The sequence below is a fragment of the Haemaphysalis longicornis genome, unplaced genomic scaffold (assembly GCF_048455015.1).
Source record: "Haemaphysalis longicornis isolate Haplotype H1 unplaced genomic scaffold, Haemaphysalis longicornis Haplotype H1 scaffold_10, whole genome shotgun sequence".
Taxonomy (NCBI): domain Eukaryota; kingdom Metazoa; phylum Arthropoda; class Arachnida; order Ixodida; family Ixodidae; genus Haemaphysalis; species Haemaphysalis longicornis.
In genome coordinates, this window is record NW_027526204.1 from 19,515,318 (window position 1) to 19,541,896 (window position 26,579).

The 26,579-nt window shown below is 48.0% G+C and overlaps 1 protein-coding gene and 1 pseudogene across 1 annotated transcript in view; both read right to left on the reverse strand.

Moving 5' to 3' along the window:
• The window catches only part of LOC144157638 (lithocholate 6-beta-hydroxylase-like), a 121,484-nt gene that overhangs the window by 58,990 nt on the left and 35,915 nt on the right, over positions 1–26,579 (reverse strand). The window contains exons 7-8 of the mRNA XM_077688461.1: positions 21,987–22,117; positions 16,189–16,264 (exon numbers count right to left, since the gene is read on the reverse strand). Of these exons, the coding sequence (XP_077544587.1) occupies positions 16,189–16,264; positions 21,987–22,117 (207 nt within the window). The remainder of the gene's footprint in view (positions 1–16,188; positions 16,265–21,986; positions 22,118–26,579) is intronic.
• Positions 4,774–7,469, reverse strand: LOC144157637 (uncharacterized; annotated as a pseudogene).

Below are 26,579 nucleotides of genomic sequence, written 5' to 3' on the forward strand. Positions count from 1 at the left end.
AAGCATGTCATGAAAGCATCGGATACAAGGATAGAATAAAGTAGTTGGCAAAGGACCGACGATGCTTTCGTTGTACCATGAGAGGGCATTTTTCAAGGGAATGTCGGCGTAATGTCGAGTGCGCAGACTGTTCCGGCTGACATGTCTTTTCGGTGTGCGATTTTGGTTGGCAGCGCAGCGGAGCCGACAGATTGCGGAAGATGGACGCCATAAACCTGCACTGCCGCACTCGCCCGTCTCTCGGCATGGAAGTGCTGCTGCCGACGTGCAGGTTATGGATTCAAGGGAATAAGCAATTTGCCTATGTCCGCGGCCTAGTGGATGGAGGCAGTCAGCGCTCATTCATACGCGAAGATCTCGCATGTATCCTACCTCTGCGAGAGCTTGGGAAGACAAGCTTGCACCTTTATGCGTTTGGCGAGGATAAATCATTAAAAAGGGAATGTCGTCTAGTGCGAGTCTTTGTGCGGAGCCAGTACAGCGACGCTGTGTTCCCTGTACACGCAATTGAAATTTGCTTCATCTGCAAGGATATTTTTCAAGTACCCACTGACAGTGGCTTTGTTACTTATATCGGAACTGGTGGAGAACCTATCGCGGACAAACGTCTTCAGCCCGGCATGGCCGCTGTACCTAAAATCAGCCTTCTACTCGGAGCCGACCACTTTTGGAAGGTTATGACAGGAGAGGTACGTCGTCACCCAAGAAACAACGGCCTGGTTGCATTGAAGTCGGTCTTCGGTTGAATGTTTCAGAGGCCCTTATCTGTAGCCAGTTCATCAGATATCACAGCGAATGTCGCCGTGTTGCGAGTGAGGCCCAAGTTCGATAAGGTGGACGAAGATTTTGAACCGTTCCGTGCCCTTGAAAGTACAGGAACGTCTGGGGCTTACGAAGACTGGAAAGGTGACGACAATGAATCAACCTCGCAAAAACGTCGTCTGGCTTATCACACAAGCAGGAAAAAGTCTTACAGAGAGCAGTACCCGGAGAGATCAGCCACGGTCATACAGCCCCAGTCAAAGCATGTCAAACTTCTGAGAAATTACCAGAGGGAACGTACGCATTCTTCGAAAGCTGAGTCCACCAGCTTCCAGCCTAAACGCCCACCACAAGATCAAGCCGCTGAAGTCGAAGTTGAACTAAGTTGTGCACGTTTCAGGGAGGGGAGGCCGATGAAAAGTAGTGAGAAGAATAGAAAAGGGCGTACATCGCTTAGTGAGACAGATGACCTACATCTGACAGTAAGAAGTGATCTCAAGGAAAAGAATCCAGGTTGGAGCCAGCACAAGCGACTGAAGAAAGCTCAAGAATGGTGCACTAGGTGTGACACAGAACTCGTTTCTCCACAAGGCGACCTCGGTATGCAGTGCTGTAGGTGTACCGGGACAGTAGAATTTGGGGCAAAGGCTGTACGTAAAATTCCCGGAGCTTCGTAACAATTTTTTTTTCGGTGGGGCTGGGTGGATAATGCATTTCTATTGGGTCTCACGTAGCAACGTAAGCGAGATGAAGCAGAGCACATGATTCGGGGACTCTATGGACAGAAAGAAGACGAGGAAGGCGATGAACGTTAGGACGTCATGATCATGTTAAGCTGGGATTCAGTCTAATGTAAATACAGTTACTCTATCTTTACGACGGCTTCTGGCTTCTTTCTTCATCAACCGTCGCCCTACACATACCGACCCTAAAGCCGTCGAAGCAACGCAGACTTCACGCGTGGGAGATCCCCCAACCTACGTAAGGGAAACTAAAGGCAGTATATTGTGGAGGTGAAGTTGCTCAACGGCGAAAAACGGGAAAGCCTCCAGCGACGCAAGGATATGCCTAATACCGTGATTCACAACATACCCTCACACCCACGACATACCCGATAGGCAAGAAGGGCGTGCGAAGATTTCTCGACTATGCGCATACTACCGACGCTTCGTCGCAAACTTCGGACACATTGCAGATGCACTCACGCGCTTGACGAAAGATAGCACCCCTTTCAGCTGGGAAAGCGCCCAAGAGGAAGCATTGTGCGAGCTGCAACAACGCCTCCAAAGCCCTACTGTGGTCGCTCATTTCGATTAAAACCCCGAAAGTGCAATGTGATATAGGCTTGGGGCCCGTCCTCGTCCAAAAGCAAAGCGGTTGCGAAAAAGTAATCGCCTATGCGAGCCGTGGTCTGACAAAGGAAGATAAAACTACTGAACGTCCGAGAAACAGTGCCTGGCTATTACATGGGACATTTCAAAATTTTGCCCATACGTGTATGGAACACAGTTCAAGGTTGTGACAGACAGACAGACAGACAAATGTTTTTATTTGGATGGCTCGAGGCCGCAGGCTTAAGGGAGGGGGTTAATAATGTCCGGCCATGGCTGCCTCGCAAACGAAGTGCCACAACGCAGCCAACGTAGCTTGGTGTTGATCACGCGGCCTGATCCAGTCCTCATAGGAGAGGACCCAGGCGGGACGACCAGGCGGGACGAGAGGACCCTTTTCATCGGCTAAAGCGAAGAAGGACCTCTCCTGCCGTCTCAGTTAATAGAGCTCGCGCCTGCAAGAATTCGACGTTCCAATAGTCTATCAATCCGGCAGGAAGTACTACGACGCCGACTGCCTGACTTGCGTTCCCGTCGACCCACCACCACAAGGTTTTTACGAAGACGGCACATTCAGAGTCGTCACGGAAAGCGACCTAGCCGCCCACAAGCGTTCCAAGCAGGACTTATGCGTAATAATCGACTATTTAAAAGGATGCAACGTAAGCGTCCCAAGGGCCTTCAAACGCAACTTACCTGCATTCAGCCTCAAAAACTCAGTCATTGTGAAGAAAAAGTTCAACCCTTGCACGAGAACAAGTTACCATCTTGTGATCCCGGCAAACCTTTGTGACTAAATTTTGGAAGCGTGCCACGACGACTCGTCTTAGCGGACATCTCGGTTTAACACGCAGTATGGGAAAAATCAAGGCGAAGTACTACGGGCCCCGCCTTACAACAGATCTGTTGGAAGGGCCAGTACGAGCGCAGCTGCCATGGCAGCAGCGACGAAAAATGCCGCCGACAAGATCCGCCGGACTTCTGCAGCCGATCGGCGTTCCATCGAGGCCCTTCCAACAGATTAAAATGGACATTCTATGCCTGTTGCCTTCTCCACGATTCGAGAGCAAGTGAATTGTCGTAGCGACAGACTACATGGCGTGCTACGCAGAGACCGCCGCTCTTCCTAGGGGACTGCACATGAAGTCACGAAGTTCTTCCTAAACCAAGTTGTTCTGTGACATGGAGCCCCTTAAGTCCTATATATGGACCGCGGAACGGCGTTTACTGCGGAGCTTATGCAAGGAATCTCATGCTACCACCACAAGGATCACGAAAGAACGACGGCGTACGACCCACAAACGAATGAACTTACGGAACGTCTGAACATAACCATTGTGGATATGCTGCATATGCATGTCGACATCCAACATAAGACTTGGGACTAAGTCCTCCCATATGTCACGTTTGCGTACAATACAGAGATGCGGGAAACAACGGCAGATGACACCGTTCGAGCTTGTCTACGGAAGACGGACGACTACGGTGCTTGACGACATGCTTTCGCATTTAGAAGACCACTACCTGAACGCCGAGGTCCAAGGATACCTTCAGCGTGCAGAGGAGGCCCGCCAGCTCGCTCGAGCTCGTACAACGGCCAAGCAGCAGGTGGGTGCGGGGCACTGTAACCTCCGACACCGAGACTACGGGTACCACGCAGGGGACTGACTGACTGACTGACTGACTGACTGACAGCAAAACATTTATTTTGAGAAGTTTTTACATGGAGGGTGGGGACTGGGACTGGTCCTTAAGACGCCGCCCGGTACCGACACTAGGTGTGTTCTTCTTACGGGAGCGCAATGGCGTCAGCCGCGGCCCCGGCTCACCCGACCACGGCCGTTTGGGCACTCGGGTGAGAGCAGCCGAGCAGGGCTGCCTCCCAGTCCTCCCGGGAAGGGTTAAGTGGAGGGGGTAGGTATGGTGTTTTTTGGCACGCCCACACCATGTGAAAATTGTCAGAAGAATCTTCCTCACAGTGTGGGCATTTTCCCATGCAAGCGGGGTCGAAGTGTTTTAGATTGCTGGGTACAAGAGAGTTTTGCTATAAAGGCGAAGGAGGATGCGCTCCTCTGCCTTCGTAAGGCCACTACAGGGCTTGGGATAGACGAAATGGTCCGATTGATAAAACTGTGTTACCTCCTTTGGTTTGGCAAGCGGGATTTGGTTCTTGGTCCGGATCGGTAGGGGATGAGGATGGTTCCCGCAGAGTGAGGGCGCGGGCAGCGCTGTAAGCCGCCTCGTTACCCTCAAGGCCCGCGGGGGCACCCAGATTGTGAGTGTTTTGCACTAAGTATGGAATACACCCCTGTTCGATATTCAGGCCGGCACCCTTGGGTCGGTGATTATCACCCGGGAGTCCTGATCTGCGGTGGCTCACGCGAAGGCAATCTCCTCTGCGTGTGTAATGTGTGCACGTGAAGTGAGTTTGTTCACAGCAGTGTTTTGGTGTTGTTGCATTTGTCGGCACAGAAACGGTGCGGGGACGACAGACGAGACCGGCGATGGAGACTGAACCTTTTATTGGTCTGATAACCATATATTTAGGCGTAGTGAAGGGAGAGGGTGTTGGAAGTAGGAAAGGGCGGGGGAAGACACATGGCGCCCAGTTGATACGGCACATGCCTGGCTCAGGTGGCGGGAGATAACACAGCTCACGATATACAACACTTCTCTTCCCTTAGTATTGAAGACTCTGTACAGGCTTTCTCTCCCTAGTTGAGCGTCACGAAACTTCTGGAGGTTTCTGCGTTTTCTGGATAGGCGGCGACGATTGTGCAGGTGCCACCTGGTCTGCAGGCTGCTGGTTCAAATCGCCTTCGTTGTCGGACGGTTTGGGCGCAGCTGCAGCAGAAGGGGTCTCATCGTCTTGGTCCGGGTGAACGCCGCTCCGCGCTGAAGCCCGGCTTGGCCTGGAACACACTTGGTCTATGTGATGTCGAACCACCCCAGCCGGCGTTTTTATGGTCTTCATGCTTGACCCTGTAGTGGACCGCACTTCCCTGGTGTTCATGTCTCCCCCTGGCCGTAGTTGCGGGCGTACACTGCTGTGCCAGGCGGCAGTGTCCACTCATCTGTCTCCTGGGTTGACCCTGGAAAACGTTGGAAACACCAGTCCAAGCGAGAGCGGATCAGATAGCCGAATAGAAGCTCGGAAGGGAATTTTCCCACGTGACACGGCGTTCTCATGTAGTTCAAAAGAACTTTAGCTAATTTATCTTCTAATGTGCCTTCAGTTATCTTCTTTAGGGCTTCCTTAATCGTCCGAACAGATCGTTCAGCTCGATACACAGCCGTACGAAGGTGTGCGATGTTATTGTTCTTCGTAAAGGTGGCAAATTCTTCACTTTTGCACTGCGTGCCGTTGTCCTTTACTAGTGTGGGTGGAACACCGAATCTGGCAAAGATGCTGCGTAAGCTGACAATGGTGGACGACGTGCTTGCCTGCCTCACGGCTTCAATACACTTAGTGCCAGCATCCACGACCACCAGTATCATGCTGCTTGCGACTGGCCCTGCGAAATCGACGTGCAGCCTCGACCCCTTTTCTTTAACCACCGGCCAACTTATTGGTTGAGCAGAGGCTGGGATAGGTAGGTTTCGAACGCAGTTATCGCATGATACCGACAGGTGTTCCATCTCTCGATCTAGCCCCGCCCACAAGAATGCCGATCTGGCGACAGACTTCATGGCCGATGATCCTTGATGCGTCTCATGCGACATGTGTAGCACGCGTTATCGTGCTTGAGTGGGATCAACAACTCGATGACCCCAGTATAGCAACCCATGAGCCACGGATAGTTACAACCGGTGGTCTGAGAATGGCACCAACAACTCCGTGTTCTTCACATGTTTCGGCCAGCCATGCTTCGTGTACTCCACGACCTTCGCTAGTAAAGGGTCGCGCGCAGTTAGCTGTTTGAGGTCTTCGACAGACACAGTACCGTCATCGGAACTTGCTAGAGCGTAAACATACTATGGGGGTTCGTTTTTCGCCGGAGGTTCTGGAGTCTGCAGCGGTAGCCGGCAGAGGGTGTCGGCGTTTAGTAATAGCTTACCGGGCGAATACTGAAGCTTGTAGCGACAGCCGCCGAGGTAGAGCGCCCAGCGCTGTATTCGAGCTGTGGCCAACACTGGCATCGGCTTGTCTGCTTTCAGCAGGGCTAGGAGAGGCTGGTGATCTGTGACCAAGGTAAATTCTCTGTTTAAAAGATAGTCACGAAATTTTGACACCCCCCAAACGAAGGCCAAAGCCTCACGTTCTAACTGGGGGTAATTCCGCTAAGCATTTGTCAGCATATGGGTCGGTTCATTTTTCCATCCGTTTGAAACAGCACGGTACCAATGCCATATGGAGGAGCGTCGCACTCCAGTTTGAATGGTTTTGCGGGGTCGTAGTGAACGAGCACCCCTTCCGCAAGTAGACACTGCTTTGCGTCGGCAAAGGCGGAGTGTTGAGCTTTTCCCCAGACCCAACGCGCAATTTTGCCAAGCAACTCGTACAAAGGTGCAAGCAAAGATGACATATTCGGCAGGAACTTGGACTAATACGACAGCATGTCCGAACACGAGCGTAGTTCCTGCACGTTTCTTGGGGTAGCAGCCTTGGCAATTGCTTCCACATGTTTCTCGGTAGGGTGTAGGCCTTCCTTGTCAATTTGATGCCCTAAGTACGTGACGGACGAGTGACTAAATTTGCCTTTCTCTAGCCAGAGTTTTACACCGTGCTCACGGAGACGCTGCAATACCACTCGCCGGGCCTCACTGTTTCAGTACCGCTCCGCAACCAACACATCATCGAGGTAAGCTTGTACGCCTGGTAGCCCTTGCAGGACTGTTTCGATTTTGCGTTGGAAGATGGCTGGGGCAGACGCTATGCCAAAAGAAAGCCTCTTGAAGCAAAATAGCCCTCGATGCGATTCTTCATCAAGCGGCACTTGGTTATAAGCGTGACGCAAGTCGAGAGTGCTGAAATACTCTTCGCTGTTCAGGCGCGCAAACATGTCGTCGATCACCGGCATTGGGTTCAGTCTCCAGTTCGCAGACAGGATTTAACTTAATCTCGAAATCGACGCAAATCCGAACTGTGCCATCTTTCTTTAAGACGGGCACAATGGGCGTAGCCCACTCCGCATGCGAAAGGGGTGATAACACCCCAAGTGCTACCAGTCTGTCAAGTTCTTGAGAAACCTTATCACGCAGAGCGAAAGGAATGGTTCGCGCCTTACAGAACTTGGGTGTAGCTCCTGTCCTGAGTTGAAGGTGCACAGGGGGACCGCTGATGCAGCCGAGTTCCGTGCTGAAGACGTCTTGAGACTCGTTGACGGTGTCGTCTCCGGCCGGGAGACTGGTTGGCGATCCGGTATCCGCAGACATTGGGTTCAGTCTCCAGTTCGCAGACAGGATATAACGTAAGCTTGAAATCGACGCAAATCCGAACTGTGCCATCTTTCTTTAAGACTGGCACAATGGGCGTAGCCCACTCCGCATGCGAAAGGGGTGATAACACCCCAAGTGCTACCAGTCTGTCAAGTTCTTGAGAAACCTTATCACGAAGAGCGAAAGGAATAGATCGCGCCTTACAGAACTTGGGTGTAGCTCCTGCTCTGAGTTGAAGGTGCACAGGGGGACCGCTGATGCAGCCGAGTTCCGCGCTGAAGACGTCTTGAGACTCGTTGACGATGTCGCCTACGACCGGGAGACTGGTTGGCGATCCGGTATCCGCAGACAAGTTGAGAACAGGTGACCCCACACTGCTCAGCTGAAAAATTAGGTCACGCCCGCATAGACTAGGACCGGGGCAATTCAGAACTACCAAGGAGCATTCTACAACATCACCCTTGTAGGCTACCGCCATGTCCAATCGTCCTAGGACGGGGAGTTTGCCGAGATAACACGAAAGCTTGACAGCGGAAGGTTGCAATGGCAGCCAGATCTCCTGGTTTTTTTCATAAATTTCGCGGGGCACAACGCAGACAGGCGAACCCGTGTCTGTCAGCATTGGCATGTCACCGCCACACCAAGGAAAAGTCCTGTGAATTGGTGGCTCTAACTGCCACTTCCCAGATGAAGTCAAAGTCAAAGTCAAAGTCCCCGTTGCCTCGAAATAAGCTTCTGCCTTGATGACGTACGCGTTCCAATTGTCCCGCTCGCCGTCATACTGTGGAAGCTGGTGGTGGGCCATGGCTGACGTTATCATTGCCACCGGTTCCTGAAAGTCTGTTCCGTGGTGTTCTCCGCCGTCTTCTTCTTTTACTGCACGGGTTTCTTTCTTGCTCGCCGCCACTGTTGCATAGTCGGTATACACACGGTGTGGGGACGACAGACGAGACCGGCGCTGGGGATTGAACCGCTTATTTGTCCGAGAACAGAGTATATAGGCACAGTGAAGGAAAGGAAAGGGCGGGGAAAGACACATGACGCCCAGTTGATACGACACACTCCTGGCTCAGGCGGTGGGAGATAACACAGCTGACGATTTACCATAGGTGTACGACTGCGGCCGTGTACCAACCCCCGTGGTGTGGGCCGGAGTCGTCTACCTAAAAGACTGTTTTTATGACCATAGTGGCGAGCCAGTGCTTCTGCCCGCGCGACGCATCGGCCACTGTGGTCATCTCGTGTCATGTTGGCAGGAAGAGGACGCACATGCAGGGCGTATCTCCAGACTTCAGGAACCTGTACGCGCGTTTCCGTATATATTAAGTGATGGACGTGTAGTCGGGCAAGGACGCGGCAACCCGAAGGCGTCCTAGAGAGTCTAGTGTATCGATTCGTCAAGTGCGCCTCACGCAGCTCCTTGAATGTGTTCACCATTTTCAGGCATAGAAGGCGCTGGTTGGAGGTGTGTACCGGAAGGTCGACAGCGCGATTTTAGATTTTGCGAAGACAGACCTGGAGTACATCCTCGTCAAACTTGCGCAGGTGGAGGTATGGAGCTGAGTACAGGACTCGGCTGGTTAGGAATGCACGCGCCAGCCACAAGTAATCTTTGCATAGTAAGCCCCCGTTTATAAAATGAGTTTACTGACGTTTCAGGAAGAGGACTTCCTTTCTTCAAGTACAGAATAAGTTGTTTCAGGGTTATATATACATAAAATGTAGCAAGGGCGAGGACAGGGCAATAGAAGGGAGAGTTTGTACAATGGGATCATAGTTGGTGGGCAGCAAAAAAATGAGAGAAGTGGAAGAGGGAGGGAAAAATAAATCAAAAAGAAAATTTATAAAAAGGATAACAAAAACCCTCAGCCGCGCTCTATGAATATGAGAAAAAAGAGCCAAACAGGAAAAGAAACCACGAGAAAAAAATTAACAAGGTAATTCTCCTCCCCCGTGGCAACAGGGGTGGAAGAGGGGTCAAAACAAGATATGCCCATGCACGTGTTTGACATCGGCAAAACAATCAGTCACGCGGAAGGAAGAAGGTCCAGAGAAGATATGCCTACGCACACAAAGGGCGAACACCTGCCCATACACACCCGTTTTAAGAATCAGGGTCAAGTGATTGAAACATAAGGCACTTGACTTCTATTGATGGGAGGAAAGGGTCGCGCCCAAAAGCAGTAGAACACGCAGTTTCGACAGGAAATAAGTGTGCATTGATATACAAAGACCAGAAAAAAAGACCCGGTCAAACAAGTCACGAAAAGAAAGAAAACCGAAGGCAGCTGCACGCGTATGATGCGGCACCGGGCGGTATCCACCTGGCCGGCGCATGGTACCAGTTCAAAGAACGCCGAGGCGGTCAGCAACGAATATTAGAAAACAGCAAAAGAAAAAATAAATGGGAGAGGAAAGCAATCACACACGCGCGCGTGCACAAATTGATTACAAGGTAAGGGTGTCAAAGCTAACAATGGTGCCGCAGCCTCCTACACAGAACACAATGTCCCGACTTGCTTCTAACATTTCGTTTAGTGAAGCCATTGTGCTAAAAAACGTGGTGCTAGCACGAAACTAATGGGAGAATAATATCGAGGGAAAGAAATGAACAGCCATAGCACTAGCCTGAGAAATGCAGTTGAAATTTTAGTCGGTGAAAAACCACGTCAATTTCCCATAACTTTCATTCATGCCAAACGACGCTGACTTAAACTTATAGATGATGTGTAACTCACAAACCTTGTGATCATGATGCGCTTTAAAACTAGATTCAAGAATTGTGACCTTTGGTTGTTGAATAGAATGACCAAGAGTGTTAACATGCTTTGATAGAGGCAAAGAAGGGATGGTTTTTGCATTAGAGTGGTGATTGGTATACCTCAAATGAAAGGGTGTTTCGATCTGGCCGATGTATTGTTTGCCGCAAAGGGTGCATTCCAGCAGGTCTACGACGTTGGCGGAATCACAGTTAAAGTTCTGTTTTACCTTAAATAATAGTTTGCAGCTGTCCTGGCTGCGCGCTGTGTGGTGGTCATTTGTGGGCATACAATACACCGTGGTTTCTTACAGGGCATGCAACCAGTAGTCTGTTTTCGGCTGATGCTGGGTTTCTTGAGAAGGTCACCCAAATTTTTGCTGCTTCTATAAACAACGCGTGGCAGTTCGGAAAATATTCTTTTAAGGCGTTCGCTTTGAACAAGGATATTGTGATGTTTCCTTAGTATGGATGCAACTTTTGGAGAGGAGGCCGAATGGGTCAAAAGGAGGTTTGTTTGCGGATTGGGTTTTGGAGCTTTTTTACGGAAAATGTCGGGGCGATTGAACTGGTTAGTTCGTGTAATCGCGTGATCGATCACCTTCTCTGGGTATTTTTGATTCAAGAGCGCGGTTTTGGGTTTTCTGCAGTTTGAATCGAATTCCGCCTGGCTTGTACAGATAAGCCTAAAACGGTGAGATTGGCTACAAGGTATTGCAGTCTTGCAGGGCCTGAGATGGCTGCTGTGGAAGTGCAAATACTGGCTCGTGTCCGTAGGTTTCCTATAGAGATTAGTCTGAAGTCTGTCCTGAGAAACTGTGACAGTAGCATTCAGGAAATTTACGCTGTGGGTAGAGTAGGAATGCGAGGGGGATATAATAGGATGCGCAAGGTTGAAAGCCTCAATAAACGTAAGAAGTTTCATTTCACCGTGCTGCCATATCATGAATATATCATCTGTATTCTTTTTGTCGTACAGTGGCTTCAAATTTTGGGTTGCGAGAAAGTTTGATTCTAGTCATCCCGTAAAGATATTCGCGTAGTTGGGCCCGATTTTGGTTCCCCTTAACGTTCCGCTGACTTGCACGTAATTGACACCATCAAACTGAATATTGCTGTGTTCAAGGATAAGGTAAATGAACGTTTGGCGTTGTGTCTGAGTTTCTATGTTTCCAGAGTATATATATATATATATATATATACAGGTCAGAAGATGATGCAATGGGCCCTGTAAAAATACCGTACAGCGAACAGACGAACGGGTAACAAACAATCTTTATTGACGGTTCGGCTTCGGACAAGCCTTCGTCAGAAGGGCTTGTCCCAAACCGAAACATCAATAAAGTTTGTTACCCGGTCGTCGGTTCGCTCTACGATATACATATTAATAAATAAATATATATATATATATATATATATATATATAGATATATAGTCTGAAAAGATAAAAACCCACACAGAGCGCGAAAAAAATAAGGCTAGTAGAGGTAGACAAACGAGAAAGAAGTAGAAAGACGTGGTACTCTGAAGAAAGGGAGTCCTCTCCCTGAAACGTCAGAAAACGTGTTTCTTTTCTCTGCGTCTTTGTCGTTTGTGTGCCTCTACTAACCTTATATATATATATATATATATATATATATATATATATATATATATATATATATATATATATATATATATATATATATATATATATATATATATATATATATATATATACTGGCTCCTTCCCCGTTTCAAGACAGTTTTTAAAGCTAAGAAAAATCACCGAAAAGCGCGTACGTTCCGAATTGCACGTTTCCGCTCTTGCACAGTACTTGACTGCCGCGGTCGCTCCCAGGGGTCTTAGGATTCCGAACTCTCCCCGTCCAACATGAATAAGTGGAAACAGGTACTCGATAAAGCATCTTTACAATTAACTGAAATAATCCTCAATCACTACGAAACTACGGCCCATTCTCTCCGAAAGAAAGAGGAACTACTTAGTCAGGGACTAAGCAAAAGAGAGTTGAACCTTTTAAGCAACTACGAGTCTAAGACGGCCTCCGCCATATCCCGAACAAAAGCCCGAAAGTTTAACCGAGATAAGATTTCTAACACTGGCCACATGCGTAAGAACCTAACAAGCTCCGGCACTAGTAACTGCCCCAACTCTGACAATACGGCCGATAATGTCACTACGACTGTAATAAATGCTTCGACTACTGCACCCCAAACAGTTCAGTTAAACCACTGTACTAATATTTTTCCCTCGCCTGCCGTCACAAAAGAAAACCTTACCGGGAATGTAATGAACCTTTCAAGCATAACCCTCTCCCCAGCTCAGATGAACGTCTTGTCAAAGGGCCTAAACTTTTGCCCGGCTACTGGTGGTTTTGATGAATTTCAACTTTTTAAGGACTTAGATAACTTCGCCAGAAACATGAGGCTACGAGAATACTTCTACGATCACCCCGCGACGGAAGAAGCCCGCAGAACCCTACCTAGCTATAAGCACTGGACCCCTCCCACACAGCGTGATAGTTGCCTCGACATGTACATCAAAGCTGTCCAACGCGATGTGCGAAAAGCATACCAAACACAAAATTATTTCCGCCTCAACATGACTACCAACGAAAAGAAAGCCCTAGAGGAACTCGCAAGCTGTCCCGACATAATTATTAAACCTGCCGACAAGGGAGGCGCAATCGTAATCCTTGACAAAACCGACTATGTTAACGAGGCCAATAAGCAACTATCAGTATCGACGTTCTATAAAGCACTACCCAATGATCCCACTCAAGATTATAAGCAAATTGTCAAAGATAAACTTGCTGAGCTTGTTAAAAATAAAACAATAAATGAAACCACGGCTCGTTCCCTGATCCCCTTAAGCCCAGTAGCTGGTAAATTCTATCTTCTCCCAAAGATTCACAAGGTGAACAACCCAGGGCGCCCCATTGTTTCTGGCATTGGCACTGTTACCGAAAACCTCTCGCGCTATGTGGATAATCTCATTTGCGACATTCCGCCCAGCTTTCCCTCCTTCATTAAGGATACCAATGACTTTCTCTCAGACATCTCAAAAATTGAAATTCCTGATAACTGCCTTCTAGTCACCCTTGATGTTGCGTCACTGTATACTAACATCCCCCATGAAGATGGCATCGCCGCTGTATCCCTTGCGTATGAGCAGTCATCGTGCGACAAACCTATCGATTCTTCTGCTCTCCAAACATTCCTTAGGCTTATTCTTGAACTTAACAATTTCGAGTTCGACGGAGTTCATTACGTGCAAGTCAGCGGAACGTCAATGGGAACTCGAATCGGACCCAACTACGCTAATATCTTTATGGCTCACCTCGAATCAAACTTTCTTGACACCCAAAACTTAAAGCCAATGTACTATAAAAGGTATATTGATGACATATTCATGATCTGGCAACACGGTGAGGCGGAACTCCTCACCTTCATTGAGGCATTTAATCTAGCCCATCCTAGTATTTCCCTTGCTCATTCCTATTCGGAACACAGTGTAAACTTTCTGGACGTCACCGTTACTACCTTCCAAGGTCGGCTTCAAACTAAACTGTATAGAAAACCGACAGACACGCGGCAGTATTTGCACTTCCGAAGTAGCCATGTCAGACACTGCAAGACAGCAATACCTTACAGCCAAGCCCACCGATTTAGGAGAATTTGCTCAAACCAAGCCGACTTTGACTCAAACTGTCGAGAACTCAAGACCTCCCTCCTGAATAAAAAATACCCGGAAAAAGTTATCGACGACGCTATTGTGCGAGCCAACCAATTAGACCGTAACGAAATCTGTAAGAAAAAAGCCCCGAACGGGAACCCGCAAACTAACTTAGTTTTAACCCACTCATCCTCCGCTCCAAGAGTGTCAACCGTGCTAAAAAAACATCACAATATCCTAATGCAAAGTGACCGCTTAAAAAGCATATTCCCCGAACCACCACGCGTTGTCTACCGGCGTAATAAGAATTTAGGGGACTTTCTTACTAACTCTCGTATCAACCGACCGGCAACTACTGGCTGCATGCCCTGCAATAAACCCCGATGTAAAGTATGCCCACACATGACCACTACACAGCGCGCCACCAGCACGGCTTCAGACTACTACGTAAATATAAAAGGTAACTTTAACTGTGACTCCGCTAATGTCGTATATCTTCTAGAGTGCACTGTTTGTAGGCAACAATATATCGGCCAAACTGAAACGCCCTTCCGAATACGGTTCAATAATCACCGCTCTCATGCAAAAAGCTGCCCTTATTTGCCCCTGTCAAGACATGTGAACAGTTCCGGGCATGCATTTGATCATCTTAAAGCAACGATTTTAGAATCCGCCTTCAAAACGCACCACGACCGCGAGGTTCGGGAATCTTATCTCATTTATAAGTTTGGGTCAGCCACACTTGGAATTAATGAAAGTTACGGAAAATTAACGTGCTTATCCCTCGAATAAACTTAGCGGCTTCATAATTTTTATAACTATGTTCATTATTCCTACCCTCGAGTTTGCCACCAGAATTCGCAGAAACTCTCCTAATACAGCAGCTTTGTTAGCTTAATGCGGCTCAACAATGCCATTTGTCCTGGAGAAGGAGGCCTCGTTCCCACCACCACTTAAGAATGTTTAACTCTTTGTGATCTATTCATGTTTAACCTTTTGTGACCCTACCTATTTCCTGTTCGATTGCTAGCTTCTGTGAAATGCTCTTTTGTGCACCCTATCTATTCTCTTCATCCGCGGGGGGCACACCCATCTTCGCTTTCCCTAGAACCAGTCTCCCCAGCCACTGAATACCTTGCTGTATACTCTTCCCTTTCTTTACAAACCGCGGTTGACCATTTTCCCCCATTGTCTGAACTTGCAACCCGCGCGGCATACGTTGACCCGTCATGGTGCAACCTTGAACGCTGCATTGTTAACACGACCCCTTTTTCTCTCTCTTGCTTCCCCCCCCCCTTTTTTTTTTTTTTTTTGTTGGTTGATGTTGTAACGTAGGCGTAGCCTGACTGTATGCACACTCTCCATTTGCGAAACATTTTCCATTCCTTCTTACAGTTTTATGCAAACCTATATAAGAAATGTGTTCAATGTTTGCGACACCATAATCATGTAACTTTACTCTGATGAAGGCAAGTCCCATTGCCGCTACGTAAGTAAACATTGTTTGTTATTGTTCTTGCTGTGTATCCGACTCTTTACTTATACTATTTCTGCGCGCTTTGTGAGTTTATCTTTCTCTAGATTTATATATATATATATATATATATATATATATATATAGCAGAACAGAGAGATACGGGACGAGGGACTCGGTAAAGATACATATCAAGGTTGCAGTCGTCATTGCCAGTGCTATTCGGCTTTTATTTCGAAATATTTAATAGGGCCGAATGACGTGTGCTTGTCACGTTTCTTTTGATTCATTGATAAATAAGCGAAAATATAAGTCGAGAAAAAATCCGCCGTTTTCCGGGAGCGGGACTCGAACCCACATCTCCGCATAACCGGTGCGGTGCGTTAGCCATTACGCTATCCCCACAGCGGCTTCTCTCTCGACTTTAAAGCGGGGGTTTATATTCACAAGAGCTCTGAGGCCGGTCAACTAGCGCCGCCCCTCGACTACCGCGGGAGACGTAGTCGAGGGGCGGTATATATATATATATATATATATATATATATATATATATATATATATATATATATATATATATATATATATATATATATATAGCGAATCAGAATAGGAAATGAGGGGCTCGTCGACTGCCAACCCTTATTTCTGTGTTATATATATATATATATATATATATACCGGCCGGTAACCAAAAGTCTGATATGTGCTCGTCACTGGAAATTTACATACGTAGATTTTGAAGCTGCCGAAAGAGTTTCGCACGCTACATAGAAAACAAAATGAAGAGAACACTTGTTGGCATACTTACATTGGCTGTCGTTAGTGAATAGCTCTCCTCGATTCTCGCTGTTTATGAGAAGCTGCAAGAAGTCTGCAGCGGTCGACTGCAAAAATTTACATTTGCTGTTGATATGTACGGGGAGGTAGGTCCCACCTGTACTGGCAGGCTGTAGCTCATGATACATTGCGAGTGCAAACTACCATGCTCTTTCTCCTGACTTGTAATACATTTGGTTACCCTCCACTACGCACCCTTAACGTTTTCTCAAACGGCGGAGCACATTGCTTTCTTTTAGAATGCTTTGATAGTTTTACTTTGTTTTGACCTCTTCACTTGTTTCGGTTACTTCGCCACAGAGTACGGAAAGCTGGTCCTGTTTGGGGTATTTTATTATGGGGCCTTTCTTTAGAGCACCCACAAAGTACCCATAAAAAGCGACGCGCCCCATTTTGTGTGATTGCAAAATTGTTTTCTTGACTCCTGGTTTGCCTGCTTTCTATGCCCGCATCGGCGTTTAACAATTGGTTATAAGCTTAATTTAACAGATACAGAAACAGTATAAAGGAGTCAAAGTAGCAGTGTGGCATTTTTTATCGCTGGAAAAGACAAATTTAGGAAAGTTCAAAACAAAATGGTGAAACCGTCTGCCCACTTAGAACCGAAACCACAACCTTTGGAGTTTTGTTCTGGTGCTGACTAATAGTGCTAGAAGGGTGAGCACTCTTTACCCCTTCCTGAGGCGTATATGGTAAATAAAGCCGCACGCCACGCTTGAATGTGGTGGCCAGAGCTACACAGAAGTCTCGGAGCTCTTTGTGTCGTATTGCCTCTCCTAAATCCTAGTCTTTTTATGTGGGTTAAGTACAGTAGAAAATAAAAGGAAATACCAAGGGCCGAGACGTTCTGGTGCTGTGATGGTGCTTCTATTTACAAAGATGGCGATGACACAAAGACGAAGCAGTTCGTGCTATAGCTGCTCACGCGAATACGGACACCGGTGGTGGTGATCTCATCGGTGCTGCAATGTTGACACCTATAATGTTTCTACATCTTCCCCGTCACACATACGCCGTTTTCAGTCCGTGTTCAGCAGGTTCAGAAAGTTCATGCTTGTCGATCCGCTGAGGCAGTCAGAAGGGGAAATTGCCGGTCGCCGGTGCCGTTTATTGAACCCTAGCTTGGAACGTCGGCGCGGTCGACGCAGCAAGTCGAGATGCGTAGCCCGTCTGCGACTGTCTTGTACTCCTATGCGAATTCCTCAGGTTTTTTCGCTGCGATCTCAAAACAGTGTCTTGGATGCTCACACTGCGTTCTGGAGCTCGGGACATTAGTAATTCGATTGTCGTTGTCAGATGCCTTGTTCTCCAGATGGATTGTGCAGTGTATTGTTTTATTTAGAATGCATTGTCTACTACGTGCCGCGGATATTTTCCTTGCATATCTTTCAAAAACGTATTGACCCCGCTCTTCACTTTCATGCATCCGTTGCATTTATAGTATGTGCGTGTCATCTTGCTCTTTCAACATTGCCAGTTGAAAATCAAGGCCTCATGTTCGAGGCGTTCCTCATACGGAGCTTCTGCCGATGTAATGGGAGTCGGTGAAGAGTTTATCTTGCTCGCGGTAACGTCGGCGCACTCTTCAAATTCACCCGATTGTAAGGCACCTTCCGCTTGAACTTCAAACGCAGCCAATAAAGGGGACACATTCTCACGTTATGTCTCAGGAAAGGAATCTGACAGAGGCGACTTTTCTGGCCACAAGGCTAGTTCACCACTGGGCTTTCAAATCAGGTGTGCCGTAGCATAGTTATAAAAACTTATTGAAGTTTTTTGAAGACTATATTTTATGGATGATCTCGCACTGTTCAATGGGTTCAGGTTTCTTGTCTTTCATTCGGTAGAATAATCAAATTATTATATGCGTGATTTCGTCTTCATAGCCAATGTTGGTAGCAAATTCCTGGTCTTCGTGATCGATGCCAATAAATGGTTCGATCTCTTCTTTCAACAATCTCAATTCCAATTCACTTTTCTGTGTCTGGCGCAGAAAGCTCGTAAACACACCTCAAGCATCAGTGATCGTTAAGGACGAGCCTAATATCGCTTTCGCGTTTCGGCACAGTTCTCCAGCGATTAAACCGTGTTTTTTAAATATTCAGTTAGTGGAGGCAGATCGTAGACAGAGCAATACTTTGTTCGGGTTGTGAATCTTGCATTCATCGATGGGCAATAGCATGCACCTCACCATTCACAAAATTGAGACCTTGACCCATCGGCAAATCTTCGGATGTGAGAGTATATCGCCGCCTCATCTGGCCACCACGTCGGCCGGCTTTCGGTAGCACCACCGTGTCTCGTTCCATCACAGCGGTCCGTTGTAGGTTTTGTGGGGTCTTCCGCCTTCTAATAGGCCAAAGCTGAGATAACTCTTAGTCACAGGAGGGCCTTCATACCGGTTTTTTACGCAACCAATAAAATGACCGGACAGACCAAGGGCCGAGACGTTCCGAAGATGCGATGGTACTTCTATTTAGAAAGATGGCGATAGCAGCAGGGCTCCCCCCCTAGCGCGTATTGAGAAATAGAGGACCGATGTTGGGCGTAATAAAAAAAACTATGGACAGGTATGTACAACAGCGGTGATCAGTAAGGTTATTCTGCGGTCAATGTCTTTATACTGTCCTAGTCGGTCCAGGGAGGGCGTCCGGTGGGCGCATTTTCCTCGGGTGACCTTGCCTGGGAGTGGCGCGCTGGTCGCAGGCGGAAACTAGCGTCGTGCGAGGCGGAAGCTGCTAGCAGCGCCTAGAGATGAGAAAAATGTCCCCAAAAGTTTGAGTGCACTGTCGGAGCCACAAAACCTGCCGAGGAATCGGGAGGACACGGCGTACGAGTTTTGGGCGGCCCCGCCATGTAAACAGCTTTGTCTATGCGCGGAGCACGACCACGTGTGCGGCATAGATGGCACAGTCGCCGCTGTGTTCGTCTAAGGATGGGCGGCTAATGGGCCATTGACCGTCGTGGTGGCTTGAAGTGACGCTGCTTATAATGGGACAAGGTAGGCGAGTCACGTAGAAGAGTGGTGAATGCCCTCCGAACCCGAACGAATCGTTGTAGATGGGCAGGGACGAAAGGTTACCTCCACAGAGCATGTGACGTCTGCACTGACGTGGAAAGGTTGCATTAATGTGGAGCGATGGGTCGTGCGCAAGGTGCACGAAGTTTGTGCATTCGCGTGTAGCTGCCCTGACTCGGACCCGAAGACACGGCGTCCTTTGGCTAAGGACCAGGTGCAGGTGCATGAGGGGGATAGGGAGCAGGAGAAGGATGACGAATGGCATCTTCCAGGTTCTGAATTACCGTTCCCGTCAAAATGTCTGGCGGAAGTAGCTCAGCAATGTTCTCAGCTCGTTCAGAGGCTGCCGCCACGCACGTGTCGTGTTTGTCAAGCCAGTAGCTCCAAGGCACGGCAGTTGCGTCCACAGTGGTGTGGCAGCTGAAGCCGTCTTGCTCGGAAGACTCATACTGCTGCTTTGCATTCACCGAGACGGTACACGCAATATCACGACTACAGATGGTGCGTGGGTCGATGTAGGTCTCATCGGTGGACCACAGTGCGTGCCGTGCAGGCTGGCATTGAGTGGTCAGGGACAGCGTTGCGGTGGACAGGTCGTGGGGTGTCGGGGAATGGCTTGCCGTGGGTGTAGGTGGAGGGGGTGGAGTCAGCAGGAGAGGAGGTGAGGCCGCCGCCTGCGTATTGTTTGGCTCACCGGTGCCTGCGCGTATCGTGGAAGAAGCGGGCGAGGCGGGCGGTGGTCGGTGAGCGCGCGCAATGTTGTCGGGTTCAGGTCGTATTAGTGAAGGCGCGGCTGCCACACTGGAGATAGGAGACCAGGGTGTCGGCGGCGGTGGGAGAGAACATCGCCATATTGGTGGCACGGAGGGTGCCCTGAGTGGTGGCGGGGTGTGTGCAAGCCGCGCGGGTACCTGGTGTGCTGCACGCGGCGGCGAACCGTGCGTGGGCTGTATGGGTATCTCCTCTGCTGCTGACCGAAAGCGGTTGTCGCTGACACGGGCGTGCGCGAGCACGGCAGCACGAAGGTCATCGTAGGGGGTGGCGCTGGGTGGTGGTAGGGCGAGGACGCGGCGGAGCTCTAGCTGAAGCGTCTCCCAGAAGATGGAGTGCTTCAGAGGCCGTATGCTGACGTGGTCGAGCCAGAGGGCAGCCTCCGACTTGAAGAATCTGCCTCTGAGGTAGCGTGGCTCCAACGCCGGCCGGTCGCCATGTAGGTGTGCCACTGGACGCGTAATAGGCGCGGAACTCCCGCTTCACCACATGTAGAAAGCAGACTCGATCGGTGTGGCTGATGCGGCTTCCTACATTTATTTGGAAAGCCTAGTCCCGGCCAGAAGTGAGAGCGGCATAGACAAGCTACCGCCCAGCTGCACGGTGATGTTGAATCTCTGCTGCGTCGCGTGGCACTGCTGAGGCTGGCCAGGCACCGCTGATGACGATTCTGGCACTTATGATGACGGTGGCGATGGTGTCGCTACACATGGATTTGCATGCCACCACCGCGTCACTTCAAACACCTCAAAACGACTACCGTTGCTTTAGAGAATTGAGCCCCTGGCATCAGTAAAGATTGCATGGGTTTCGACTCTCTTAGAACCTGTATCATGCATGTTGACGCAACCGTGCTAAGCCGTAGCGGCGGTTGCCGAGCGTCAGATAGCTGCAGCTTCGACATTATTTCCAACTATGTTAATCCGTGTGCTTAGGAATCTATACCTGCGCTTGAGATAAAAGTGGGCCAACCAGCCGCTCAAAGCTGGTTCGTTTACATGATAGCTGTGCACGTAGAAATGGAAATACATGCCGTCAAATAGCTATGAAACACATGAACATCAACTTAGGCGACGGACGCCAGTCAGAAAAGCGTATTAAAAAGGTTTGTGCCATTTTCCCGAGCTGAGCAGTTCCCGAAGGTTGGCACACAATATGTAGGTGCCCTAAAACTTCTCATACACGCCGACACTAAAAAATAATTGCACATTTCACCGCTAAAGTCGCTCCGGCGCTCGCCTCTATTTCTAGTATAGTTTCTGCAATGGCCAATGTTATTCCGAGTGGGTAAGCAGCTTGAAAGAAAACTTTCAATCCGAAGGAGCCACGGAAAGAAGAATGATAAATGTAAGAGCTACAGATAATAAATCATATGTGTCCATTACAGCGCAGACTGTGGTGAAAGTTGTCCTAGCGGAATAGGCACAGTTGTGTAGGGTGTGCGAGGGGAATTATGGAAATCAGGTGGACCACCCGTTCAACGAGTTGGTTAACAAGTAACCTTAAAGCGATATCGAAGAAGTGGGCTGAATAGAAAGAAGAGATATCAAATTTGTGCGACAATGAATGCACTTCGATATCACAGAGTATGAAAGGTTTCAAGTCAAAGAAGAAAGTTTTCGTTCTACAGTGGGCAGAAATGTTTCGGTCACAATGTTCACGATCGAGATGAACGAAATGTCCACACCTGCCAACTTGCCTTTAAGTGCGTATTTTGTTCGGAACACGGCGGACAAATAACGGCAGTTGAAGTAGTCAGCAAGAAAAAAATTTTGTTCTCTATTACAATGCCTGTACGCTTGTCACTATGGGAATAAAAATTGGCCATACCGATTCGCCGAGCTTTTTTCCCTCTGAATAATTCTCACTACTATCTCCGTGGAATTATTTCATGCCGTACAAGACTGTAACGGTTTTTCACTGCATACAGCAGACGGTGCTATAACAGCTATAACGGGGCAGTAGAAAAAGGTGCTTACCGACTTATGCAGCCGCCTCTTGTCTACCACAGGCGTTATGAGTCGTTCTACAAGCTTGAAGTAAGGAAAGACAAGTTTTGATGTACACCAGGCCAAAATAATCCAAAAATAATCGAGCTCAGGGAAGCAGTCTGCACAGAAGAGGGCAATATGGTGCGAGGGGTAGGTGTAAAGCTGGGGAAAAAGTTTACGAAAACAGCAAAACACATATTATATTTGAATCGTGTGCTGAGAGCACGTAAAGTAAATGTATTGACACGTGACATAACCGTTTTAAAATGAAGCGGAAGAAACCAGACCAAGATAAAAATTCAAAGTTTGATTGAAGAACAATCCAACAGCACGGTATAATAAACCGCCGAACACTCTCAGTACACTGTTTAAAAAATTATCCCTAAAATAATCAGGTAATGTCACTTTTAGTTAAACATAGTCGCAGTACAACGCGCACATTCCGACCTTTGCAAATTTGAAACATTTTGAAATTCAAGGCACATCATCATGTCGAAAATTAGCTCTGTCATGCGGGACAAATGTTTCTGCGAATTAAATATCCTCTAGACTGACGTCCTCTTCATAACACTGCCTGTCGCGCGAGCCGCTTTCTATTGGAAAGAGTAGGGACGCCTTAGGCATGTATGACGGGGCGCACCGCACACCGCACTAAGGGGCAGCGAAGAGACTAGGCGTCCTAGGGAACCTTAATATGGGGGTGTAAGGCCGCAACCCTGCGAAATCTGCAGAAACGTTGCAATTGTTTTTGATAGTTTTCGAGGAGCGGCGCTGCGCGCGGACAGTACTCGGGCCAGCAGTCGGCGGTATGGCTAGCGAGCGGGGAAGGGCAGGGCCGAGCAACAGAAAAGTGGCTGCTTTGTCATTATCACCTCACGCGACAGGCAATGTCACATAGGCTGCGTCGTCTAGGCTAACCTCAGCGTATCAACGCACAGCAACTTGCGTTTGTGTCACAGAACTTCCCTATTTTGCCACGAATCTACAGCGTTCAAATATAACTCTTGAAAAAGCATGAGCCAGTACCACATTCTGCTTAAGAAAAAGCGAGATAGCTTTAAGTTTGGCAGGACGACTCTTTGTCAAGTGGGGCAAGTGGAAGTAGAAGGTAAAGATGTTGGGGGCCTTGGACACCTTGAGAAGGCGGGAAATGTCGTGTGCACCAGAGAAAAAGTGCTTAGGGCTCCACACTGTTGTGTTGCGCCAGACCGATTTCAATGTTGTTTGACAGCAAAGGAAAATGTATTAGCTCCCTTTATATCGCCCTTACCACACGTGAGATGCAGTTTTTGAATAACTTCTGTAAACGCCGATGTGCCATAAACATTGCCTTTAAGACCTATCAAACTCTTCGCCTACTTATTCTTTGGCATTGTCCATTTTTATGATTTTTGCTTGTTTTTTTTGTATATATGTTGTCACTTCATTTGTAATAAACAGGTGTCAGCTCGCAGTCAAATGCAGGTGTCCATTCCAGTCAGTTTTTGAGTTCTACCCTGTTAAATAGTAAAATCAATATCTGGGATTCGATGTGTGAGGTGGAGAAATTTGGAGGGGGACGGAATTCAGGCTCGGTAGCAGGTGAACTTGGGACACTGCTAGACTAGGTGCTGAAGATTGGTGGGTATGGGGATGCTTCGTAGGGCATCGAGGTGGCAGGAATGGGGTCTACCATTTACAAAGGGTCTGTGTGTTAAGGCTAGAGTTGCAAACTATTTGCTTATGAAGATTTCTTCTGGCCTCGGCAGCGGCGGAAATACGAATAGGGAGCAGGTTGAAGTAAAGTCCTTGAGGTCGTCTTCTTTTTCCTTTTTTGTATCGAAGGAACTACACCACCGGCGGTATTGCCTTAGGACGTGTCGGGGCCAAGTCGGGTAGGAGCGGAGGTGTAAAAATATCCACTCCCGTGCAGGCGAGTAGGCTAGCTGGTCTCTCAGTGTTGACGCCGCATGTCCAGGCGACCAGGTGATCCAAAGACAGTGCCACTAGATTTAAGGACAAAGATCTGATGAAAGATTTTTTTGGCTATGGGATTGGTCGATGTGGTATTTTTCTAATGTGTGGAGGTTCGATTGGGTACGTCGGGATGTGTATTTGGGAAGACATGAAAGAGTGGACGTCAAACATCAGGCTGTCTATAGTTTGACTGATGCCATCCTGGTCTACTTAAAGGGTTGCGACACTTCATATATTGAGGGATTATGTGCCTTAACATTAAGGTAACATCATGGGACTCCACGCGATGCCAGCTAGTTGAGCGGAGATGCTTTCGCCGGTGTAAATGTCGACTTGTTGAAAGCGTTTGCTGTTATGGAGGGCGTTTATGCGGGGGGAATGAACAGGGCGATAATTTTGTGGAAGACCATGGGTGACTGAGGATTCTGAAACTGACGGGCCATGCCAGGGGACCAAAGGCGGTGGGATGGGGTGTTGTCGTGGCTTGATATTGTTCCAGGCATTGAAGGAAGCACCTTGGCAGGCTAATCAGGTATTGGGTAGCCTATTCTTCTATAACATTTACAAAGGGGGTAGCAACCACAGCCTAAATGTTTCCAGGCGTACATGTTCTAGTAGCCCGCTGATGGTGCGAAGGGCGCCTCAGTGGAGATTATGCAGTGTTCACATGTGCGTTGTGTTGTGGTGGTGGGAAAATCTTTGGCGAAGGTCGAAGAAGAAAGCATAGGACGTCGCTTTTTTTAGGCCTAAACACTGGTGATGCTTACAGTGAGTGTGAAGGTATTTTGTATAGATATGTGGCGTAGAGGTTATATCAGTGGATCTTCGAAAGGTAACGTCGATATGACATGGTGATCGGCGGATACAGACAAGGCATGCACCACTCGAGATAGTTAACTTTTTTGCAAAGGTTTATGGGGTAGGCAGCGAGAGCCGCTGTTTCTGAAGATAACTCAATGTCCCCTGTACTTTTTTGAGATGTATTTCGAATGAGAACATGAAGAACTTCATAGAATGCAGGGGAAGCCTTTATGTTCGAGATGTTCGCGGAAAAGGTCCAGGTCGAGTCATGATACTGTTTATTTAGTGCGTGCATTCTTGCCCTGAAAGTGTTGTAAGGAGGGAAGGTGATTTCTGCCTTACGTTACGGAAAAGTGGGACCAAATCTTGAGAAGGGGAGAGGGTGAGGGGGTGAGGGGCATTGAAAATACCACAAGTGAGTGCTAGAATATTGAGGCGATGGGGGATGAGCGCCGAGCTCCATGCACAGACGGTATAATGTGAGAGGCGGTCGATAGGTAGGAAGTGCGCTGAGACGAGAATACATTTTACGTCAGTAGGGAGGCTTGTGAGAATGGCAGCAGCTTCGGGGGTACACGATCCGAATCCATAATGTACAAACGTTTCACTTGAACTTGGTTTTGTGAATGTATGCTGATAAGTGTAGACCCACATCTAAAAGCATATGGCACCACTGTAGTTTTATTTCTATGTGCCATCTTCTCAGTTTCATGGATGACGTCAATGCTGACATAGTCCTTCTAACCGAAACGTGGCTACATGCTGACATTCTCGACCACGAAATCTTTCCGTCAAATCACAACTTCACCCTGCATCGCCGTGACCGAATCGGCCGCAGAGGAGGAGGCATTCTCATTGCTATCAAAAACACAATTTCTTCATCGCTCATATGCCACGACGACTTACTTGAACTAACATGGGTACTAATTCATTCCCAGACAGTAAAAACCATTATCGGCGTATGTTACAGACCACCCGACAGCAACCAGTCTTTTTGCGATCTACTCAGCCAATCCCTAACTCGAATTACGAAAGCTTTTCCCGACGCTTCTATCTTCTATCTGGTGACTTCAATTTCCCGCATATAAATTGGCCTCAGCTCTCAGCTTTCAACAGATCTCAATCCAACGAAGCTACCCAATTCGTCTTTTATCACTCGACTTCAACCTTCATCAAGTCATAACCTGTCCCACTAGAGGTTTCAACATACTCGACCTGCTCTTAACAACGCACCCCGATAACGTTTTAGCGTGACATCGTTGCCGGGCTTAAGTGATCATACCCTTTTACATATTTCCGTATCTCTTCCTTTGAGAAAGAAACTACCAACAAAAACATATAACTGATTACAAAAGAGGGAACTATGAAGCTATAAATGATGAACTAGGCAGTTTCTACGTACAATTCCAAGGCTCACATTTAACCCGCACCGTAAACGCGAACTGGGGAACTGTATAAAAATGAACTTCTTAGATTACAAACCAAATACATTCCAACGCTAACCGTGACATCTGATTCAAATAATCCGTGGTTTAACCGACACCTCAAATGAATTCTTAACCGAAAAAAGCGTCTTTACAGATCAGCTAATCACAGTAACAACCCAGCCACATGGGAAAAGTACCATGAGTGCGGTAAACAGTACTTTAAAGCAATAACGGAAGCAAAGAACACATTTTTTTCCGGTGATTTACTGTCCACCCTTAAAACAAATACTAGCAAATTTTGGCGATTACTCTCTCCCAAATGCAGGACTGACCAACTTGAACTCACTAGCCTTAATGGGGAGCCGATAGAAAGCAATCAATGCGCAACAGTTCTTAA